This window comes from Heliconius melpomene, chromosome 7 (genome assembly GCF_056956725.1).
Source record: "Heliconius melpomene rosina isolate 202511_hmr_F chromosome 7, ASM5695672v1, whole genome shotgun sequence".
Lineage (NCBI taxonomy): Eukaryota > Metazoa > Arthropoda > Insecta > Lepidoptera > Nymphalidae > Heliconius > Heliconius melpomene.
Genome location: NC_140395.1, coordinates 10894216 through 10903394, shown reverse-complemented (window position 1 = coordinate 10903394; position 9179 = coordinate 10894216). Strand labels below are relative to the sequence as shown.

The window sequence follows — 9179 nt, the reverse complement described above, 5'->3', positions numbered from 1 at the left end:
GAAAGTAAATTTATTTTATAGTTTTATGTTGGATAGCATATCGTCTTGTATTTGACTTATTTCATGAACATCTCGTTTGATCATATTTTTTTCACTAATTCTTTTTGGGTTATCCAAGTCACTTAAGCTATATTTGGTTGCTCTATCGTTCGTATCATCTATCCATAATTTTCTACTGCCATATTTGTCGTTTATGAATTTTTGAGACAAAGTCAATCTTTTTGCGGCAGATATTTTTGGTGATTTTTTGTTCTCCATTTTATTATCTTCAGTTATTTGTGCTAATGATGTAAACTCTGGGTTGTTATTTATTTGATTTTGAAATGGTGTAAAGTCTTGACTGGATCTTTTATTTCTCCAATACGACTGACTAAGTGAATTTCGTTTTTTAATGCTAATCTCTATAGTCTTATCGCTTCTTGTTGGAGGGCTGGGCGACCTGCTATCTTCGCTAGACTGTGACATATACTGTCTAACTTGTGGTCGATATTTTTGTCGCACTTTTCTTTTTTGAGTATAAAATGGATCCTTTTCGCTTTGCTTTTTATATTGAGCTACAGGTTTATTTGCACCCCATTTGGGTCGACTTTCGATATCTTTCTTATACCTTTCTTCTGATCTTAACCGGCGATCCTTTTTAGATACATTACGATGTTCGTCATTTGGTGCGTTTTCATCTATATTAGAATAATTTTTATCTATACTCCTCACATCGTTCTCTGTTCTTTCCGGAGTTTTATTTGGTATGTTGACGTCAGTCTGTGTATAGGCATCTTTAGTTTTAATGGAACGATACTTGCTAGGTGTAAGTATTTTTTCCATTTCACATATATCGTGTAAATTGTTTATAGAATTTAACGACATGCTATAAACGTTTTTATTTTGTGGTACTAAAACCGCCAGTTGTATATTATTTTGGTTGTTTAATATTTCAGCGTTGTTTGTAATACCAATTGGCACAATATTATATTGATTATCTGTCAACGCATGAGGTGGCACATTGTGGATAAATAAATTTAAGTTGCTTGCATTTATAGAGCGTGGGGAGTTGAAAGCTGACGTTTGCTGAGAACTATTTTCTTTATTTAGGCTTGTCGAAGATTGGACATTGTAAGTTCTGTGACTTTTAGTAGGGCTACAGGTTTTTGTGGGACTGCATGATTTCGCTGGACTGAACTGTTTATTCTCGCATGGAGCACCATCATCTACTTTTTCTGTGCAATCGTTTTCGCTGAATAACGTTGCTTGTCTGTGGCAGCTAAACCGTTTTTCTTTTTCTTGTCTTGCCTTTCTTTCAGCATCTTCAAGAGCTCTCTTTAAGGCATCTAATTTACGTTGCTCTAAGAGTTTTTTCTCCTTACATTTTCTTTTCTCTTCCTCAAGTCTTAATTTATCTTCTTCTTGTTGTCTTTGTATTCTTAATTCTTCTATACGTTCTTCTCTTAACTTTCTTTCTCTGTCTTCTTGCCGGCGTTTTTCACGCTCTTCTAATTGACTTAGTATTGCGGATTGTAATTCTAAAGCTTTTATGCGTTTTGTTTCTCTTTGAGCTTTAATTTCAGGTTCTATTGGTACGTTTTGGCCCCTAAGAAAAGTCCTTGAATAAAGAAAAAATAAATAAATAATCAGTAACTATAAAATATTCTTGTTGATTTAAATAATAAAAAAAATATTTTACCTTCCTTCATCACTTCCATTTGAGGAGTGGTCATAGTCCAAAATGGAATTGGAACTTCTTTGATCCATCATTAGAACATCAGACGCGTTGTCTATCATATTGAGTCCACGTTCAACCCAAGACGGTGTACCTTTCTTTTGGTTTTGCATCTGAATAAAAAAAAATATAGTGAAAATGCATTTTGGTCAATTTTGATGTAATCTATGTTAATTGAATAATTTTTTTCAGTACTATCTATAGGTACAGAAATATAAAATTTGCATGTAATATATTTTGTAATTTTATTTAATAAAGATAATAGTAAAACCAATTTTAATTTGAAATTAGTAGTTTACGTAGAGGTTATCAAAGAAATATAATACTTTAATTAATAATGTAAATTGCTGTAAATAGATACTGCTACTAATAGATACTATTTTTTATGCCCGGTCATTGAATACTTCTATAAAAAATCTAGTATTTACACACTCTATTTCCATCAAGACACTTCCGTTCCTCAATGTCCGTTGAATTCTGGAAGCTTTGCGTCTTAACCAGAGTGAAGAAATGAAAATATTAAATATTTCATCCCCTCGAGTGGGAATCGCACCTAAACCTGTAACGTTTATAGCAGCACGATTGAGCCCCTGAGTCATGATTGGCATCATATATTACTATATTCATAATAAATTGATTATTTTATTAAGAAATACCTGTGGTAGCCGTTCATTAGGAGCGGTGGGTTCCCACAATCTTCCCGTGGCGACACCCCTGTCTCCCCAGCGAGGACGACCCTCGTCTTGGCCGGACGTGCTGCGCGCTGACAGACCGCCCGTCATGCCTGACCGCCCGCTTGAAGGCTGCTTTCTGGCGCAAAAACACTTTACTTACCTTTACTAGGTCAGTGGGAGGGGACGAATGAAATAAAAACTTTATTGTTTGTTTCTGAAGTCTAAGTAGTTTAGTCTAGTAAGTATTAATTATTTGAATAATGTTATACTTTGATAATTATACCTACAGATTAGTAGGTAGGCATATTAACCTAGTTGTAATTGTATTATAGTTCGCGGTTATAGGTAGATTCTATTATAAATATAACCGTCTAATTAAAGAAAGTTATTAAGGAAAGATTTGTACACTCTGTTAAAACCATTCAAATTTCATGCAAGATAAGAGGGTAATCCATATATTATTGCTTTAAGCAATAATATATTTTATATAAAAAATGCCGACTGGTGAGTTTCGTGCCGGCCGTTTCAGCAGGACTACTTCCGGTTTCGGTACCCCTACAGTAATATTTGTAATTGTATTGAATATTTTATTCAATATTCAATTATACGCAAATAATCTAGTTAAACTTGTTTAATTTTAATTAATAGATTTATTTAATAGATTTTACTATAAATAATCTAAAAAAAATCTTTCAGTATTCTCATATTTGTGTTTTTACTTGAGCTTAGTTCAAATTAAAATAAAAAAAATTGATTTAATTTTAATTAAAACATAGTAATTTTTTGTTACTTTGTTTCAGTCTTGTATTACAGATAGATATCTTCACTTCAGCTACAAATTCAAAAGCGACAGGTTATTAAATCATTAGTTACACGATACGCGTTGTGCTTATGCAGTAGGTAGGTAGTTATAATAAATATTTCACAGATCGCTAAACCAGAATTTCTAGATAATTTCTATGTAATTTTACAATACAAAATAATTATACCTAAGATAGTTCCATTTTGTTGTAGCGAATATAACTTCATTGGCTACCAGTTGTTAAAATTATTAAAATTAAATTCCAATTAAATTCTGCCTCACGCTGTATCCAGCACACAGCAGGGTAGGCAGAGGGAACCTAGTGTTAAGACACTACGTTCCCCACTTTCTGCCGAATTCTGGAGACATTGTGTGTTGAGTAGCAGAGCTCAACGCCGTGCTTTGCCTCGCCGCCAGAGCGAAAAAATGGAAATGTAAATAACTATGTCACTTCCTCGAGTGGGGATCGAACCTACAATCGTCGCATTACAGTCACACCTTTGTGCCGCTGCGCCATGACGGCCTCAAAAAAATATTTCATAAATTAATGATTTTCGTTCAGCTTAATATTAATATGCCACAAATTTTGAGTCATCCAATAACCGGGTGAATTAACTATAAGAAATATTTCGAATATAAATAATCTAAATATAAGGTCAGTGCTAGTATTCGTTACAGTACAACGACCGGCACAAAGGTGTAATCAAGTCCATCGTCTACGACCTCTTTTGGGCGTTTCTTATCAAGGCCATGAAGTGTTATAAACATTATGTAGGTATATTATTTAATGGAAAGAACTAGTTTATAATAGACATAAATAGAATGATCCAAAAAGATAATTAGGAACTCTTCCATTTTAAATAAATTATGAACGCTATTTATTCACGAACAATATAAAATAGGAGATTTAAGTAGGCATATTTTTTGAAAGATTATTTTAAACGCTCACCTTTTTTCCTTTTCCTCCTGTTGCCAAGCAATCACAGGGTTGTTGTGATTCACAGGTTCGAGAAATGTGCACTGGTTTCTGATATTCATATGGTTAATAGTTTCACTGCCGTAGCCGGACGTGTCTCCTTCTGCATCTTCGTCATAGAATGCGAATCTTTTGGCGCTAGAAACGTTTCTATTTAAAACCTCTTTCTGGCGTCTATTATCTTCTAACGATCTGTTAATATCAATATTATGTATGGGCGGCAGACTTGGACTTCTTTGGCGTTGTATTGGCTCCTGATAGTCATAAGAAGATTGCTTATGTAGTTCTAGAGAACTAGCAAATTGATTTCGCACTTGTAAACGATTCGTGTATCGCTCCCCGGAACCCCAAGGAAGGTAAAGATGTGACATTTCTTCTGTAACATTAGTAAAATAACATTTGTTTATTTAAGCGTCCATTGTTACAAACCAAGCACCTTCCATGACGAACGTAGTTTCAGAATGAGTTAATTTTTTATTCGCCCAAGAAAAGTATTCAAGATTTCCCCCTTTTCGTGGTAACTTAAGGGTCTTTAGTTTTGTCGATAAAGCATGTAAGTAGAACAACGGAAACAATGCATGCCAACAATTTACCTAGTTATGCCTCAGACCATATTTCAAGTTAATAACGAGATATTTCAAAATTAATTTATTTAAGCACGATATTATGGTGATAATATTACATGTTACATTATACTTATTATGAGATGTCAGTTGTCATGTTTTGTCGGCATTAAATATAGAGTTTCTTATGTAAATAATATTTTAATATTCCGCTTACGTGGTCTACATTATTAGCGATTTTATCACTTAAATTAATATAAATATATGAAATTAATTTCATTATAGTCTGCTTTTTCCCGCATATCAAGGTAAACAGAGGGAAACTAGTCTCAAAGACACTACGTTCTCCACACTCTGTCCTAAGATATTGCGTGTTGAGTGTTAGGTAATCGAAATTAACATAAATATGATTATAATAATAATACGTAGGTAGGGTAGGGTAAGTAGAGGGAACCTAGTGTTAAGACACTCCATTCCCCATTTTCTGCCGAATTCTGGAGGCATTCCGTGTTGAGTGGTGGATCTCAACGACTCGCATTGCCTGAATCAATCACACACTTGTGCCACAGGGCCACAAAAGACCTCACGATAAATATTATGATTATATTTAGGTTAATTACAATTCCAGCGTGTGAGGATTAAGCCCATTGCCAGGTGTACAGTCAGACGTGCCAGAAATCCGATAATACCCCCATTTTTTGTAACAACAATTTTCATAGATAAGATTTTGATACAAATAAGTATTTATAATCAGTCACCTACCTACATAGATTTCTTAGCTCATATTTAATTGTATTTTAAAATTAAAAGTGAAATTAATAAAAGAAGATCTCGTACGTTCGGTCTAATTACCAGTAAATAAGATTAACTAGATTGTGGTATATTTTGTTAGCTGTTCGCTTCGCTACGCTTTCGTGCGCAGTAAATTCACCAACCAGAGTGTTTTTGTTATATTATTTTAACGCTACGTCAACTTTTATGTAATGAATACAGACATTTAAAGAAACTGATCTTCTTTTATAATAGTCAGATAAATAATCATTAAATAATTAGAAGAACGGAATGACTTCTCATTAGGTTTCGTTCAGCTAAATCTAAATTCTAAATCATTAAAATTTGACAAGCTTTCTTTATATTTTCATTAAATTGTTAAAAACAAATGAATTTTCGGTACCGTATTTAGTACAATGCTAAGCGCACGACGACGTTGAAATATTAATATGTATTCTATTAACATTAATAAAACGTTGGTATCTAAGTATACCAAAAATACAAGAAATCATTGATGACTAAGAACTGCTGGTTAAGAAATTATTTACTATTGACTTTCTCTATACGAAAATATATTATACGCACCTACTTTACAACTAAATTAGTTTTTTTCGATATTTTTCTGTTCTCCAGTTCTCGACAAATTTTTGAGACACTGTGTGTTGAGTGGCGGAACACAACGCTTTGTTTTGTTACCAGAGCGAGCAAATGAAAATATTAAGTACGTAATTCATTCCCCCGACTGGGAATCGAACCCACTGTCGCGTTTATATTCACTGTGCTACGTGCTACGACGGCCTCGGTTGGTTCTTTAAACAAAGTTTAAATTAAAATTATGGGTTATTTTTTTATAATATATATAATATAAAAGTTACATTCAGTTAGTATATGGATTTACTTATATAATTAGATTTATGTTATTTATTCTGCTCCACAAATGTATATTATGCAATTTATAGTTGCTCCTTCCTTGTTAAGATGGAGAACAGCGTTTAGAAAATACTATTATTTAACTAACATTTGCTTAAGACATACTTACCGTAATTCTATCATTTTAAATACTTATTAAAGTGTAATTTTATGTTGTGATTACCGTAACGCAGTGGGAAATATGTGGCTTACTTGCATGTTAACCTATTATTTATTAGTTATAAGTCGATTTAGTAAAGCAATATTTTTAGTTCTTTATTGCATGCTTTTTTATCTAGGTATTATGTATCTACATAAAGCCTATACATACTTATTTTTTTCTGTAGTATTTATTATTGCCTAACATTTGTCAGTAGTATCTATTCATAATATATTTAATGCTTTAATTCCTCTAGTGGGAATCGAACCCACAACCTGTCGAGTTTACAGTCATCTTCAGTGTTTAGATATATTAAAATGATAATATTATATTAAGATTTTAAAATGATTTAAAAAATAAAGCATCTAATATATTTACATGGTACTTATATGAAATTAGGCACGAATATATTATGAGTTTCATATTTATGTCCTTACTTTCTAGAAATATTCAATTGTCAATATCGAATAAAAATTGATGGTACAAGTTTGTAGCTATAATGGCCAATAGGTGAAATATTTAATGAATGAAGGACAGAGGTCAATGGTTTTTCCGTTAGCCTTGAAATGTGTATACGTCGTCTATTTTATTTTATTGATATTTTTACTCGTTTGTCATTAGTGCCTGCCTTACTTCATGCACGATTTAGTTGGGTATCGTTAACCTTTAGACAGCTGTAATGAAATTTTGCATATATCTTTATTGTTATATTTGTTGTGTTGGCATTCCGTTTTCGAGTTTCCGCCAAATTCAGGAGGCATTACGTGTTGAGTAGCGGAACTCAACGCCGCGCTTTTCCTCGTCAACAGAGCGAAGAAATGAAAATATTAAATATTTTATTTCCTCTAGTGGAAATCGGACCCATAAAGATTTATGATTGATTTATTATTAAGATTAACTTATTTACATGGTAATTTAATTTTGATTACAAAATGCATGATCTCTTGGGCTTGAGGAGCTCTCATTGAAAAATAGGGGATATTTGGAGTTGGTGTCCATATATGGTAAACGAGGATGTGAATTTAAATATTTTTTTAAAATAACAAATAAAAATCTTAAAACAATTATTACCGTCACTTTTATATCTTCTATTGAATAATGAATTATTAGTAATGACCGAAAGTTAAAAAAAACAAAATAGTCGAACTGATTTGTTTACTTTATATTGTATAGAAAGTAAATCTTTGTAATTCGCTACCAACACCTGCTTGGTTGTTTTATAGAATTTAAATTAGCAACAGCAGCAAAAGAAATGAAAAAAGCGGTTATATTATTATTTTGTATAAATAAAAATGATTAAATCACCAGTAGCTTTTTATTCTAGGTTCATCTACATTACCCGGAAGTGAGCGATTGTCATTTAAATAACAAGAGGAAGTGACACAATCGCAGCATTTTGTGGCACATAAAGCGGTCGTTTTGCTCTTTTTTTCTTGTTTAATTCTAACTTCTAAATTAGATGCAAAGAATTTTAAATATAGAGTGGGATGAAAAAATGACGTTTAGAATTCAGATTAATTTGAAAAGAAATACTTTCTAAACTAAGAAGTTATTAGAGAGATTTATGGACGCGTTTGATGCGTTATTTACTAAAATAATTAAAATCTAAATAAAATATTACTGGTTACATTCGTTTATTTTTGATACCGCCGTAACGACTTTATGATCTAGCAACATTTGCAGCCGATTCGTAAGTAACTGAAATTTCGTTCCGTATAAATTCAATATTTAATTTTGTATAGGTACGCTTTATTCATACAATTTTTAAATTTCATACATGTAACGCAACAGATACCGACGATAACATATCTACGATCAAAAATATTTAATTAAATCCGTCGTATTTTGACTGTAACGAAAATATGAATTGCAAGCGTTGTTTTAATTGAAATGACCTCAATAAATTATAAATAAATAAGCAAGTACGTACATACCGACCCAATAACGAAACCGATTCTAATCGGGCTTTCTTCAACACGCGTTTCGTGCAAGCGAAGTGGTGATTATTCTGGTAGTGGTCTGCGGTGCACTAATGACTACGGCTTAGACGGAATCGCGACCGTGAATAGTTGCAAAACAGTAAAGCAGCACGGCTGTTAGCAGTAAGTGTGCAGCTGGCGGACGGGGGACGGAGGACGGCTACGCACCTCTCTCCTGCGCCCACTGCTGCTTCTTCTGCTGGACTAGCGACACCGGCTTGCCCACCGACAGCATCACACACACTTTCTAATGGCCGTATTGCACGCTGCGCTCCCGACCGCAGTTACGGTGCACCGCCTAACGAGTGCTCCGGAGTGCTCTTCAGAGGCAGACGCGCGCGCATAGGTGGCTGCGCGACGCGGTCCGATACATTTGTGCATTCATTGTTCGCGTGTGCCGGCCTGTGCTCACGCGACCCACAATTACACTGATTTTTATATTTAGACAGGGGTCGGCACACAGCTCCGTCGGCCGCCGCTCTGCGTTACCCGCCCGTTACAGTCATGTCTAGTCATTTCAGCCCTTACAGTTTCAGCGGTTAGCACGCAATGTGAATACTTCAGACGAAAGGCTCGGAAAACCCGTCGGTCGATATTATTGTCATAGTAACGTTTGTTTCACCTGTAAGCA

At 33.8% G+C, this 9179-nt stretch overlaps 1 protein-coding gene across 4 annotated transcripts; it reads right to left on the bottom strand.

The window, feature by feature from the left end:
* Positions 1-15: 15 nt before the first annotated feature.
* On the bottom strand, positions 16-9046 carry LOC146537839 (uncharacterized). 4 transcript variants are annotated; one of them, XM_085187720.1, is made up of 5 exons: positions 8508-9046; positions 4140-4542; positions 2371-2524; positions 1679-1827; positions 16-1597 (listed from the first exon to the last, which is right to left on the bottom strand). In XM_085187720.1, exons 2-5 carry the CDS (start codon positions 4535-4537, stop codon positions 16-18), a joined length of 2283 nt encoding a protein of 760 aa, XP_085043846.1. In that variant the 5' UTR covers positions 4538-4542; positions 8508-9046. The 4 variants fall into 4 exon arrangements, with proteins under 4 accessions (XP_085043846.1, XP_085043843.1, XP_085043845.1 ...); XM_085187717.1 differs by having other exon boundaries at positions 8717-9046; XM_085187719.1 differs by having other exon boundaries at positions 8500-9045.
* Positions 9047-9179: the final 133 nt, after the last annotated feature.

What these genes read in the sequence shown, in the direction of transcription:
- LOC146537839 (XM_085187717.1), bottom strand. Translation starts at nt 8,783, where the DNA reads ATGCTGTCGGTGGGCAAGCCGGTGTCGCTAGTCCAGCAGAAGAAGCAG. An exon ending in GCAGTGGGCGCAGGAGAGAG is followed by an intron (nt 4,543 to 8,716) that starts GTGCGTAGCCGT and finishes CTAATGTTACAG; the next exon opens with AAGAAATGTCACATCTTTAC. An exon ending in AATGGAAGTGATGAAGGAAG is followed by an intron (nt 1,598 to 1,678) that starts GTAAAATATTTT and finishes TCTTTATTCAAG; the next exon opens with GACTTTTCTTAGGGGCCAAA.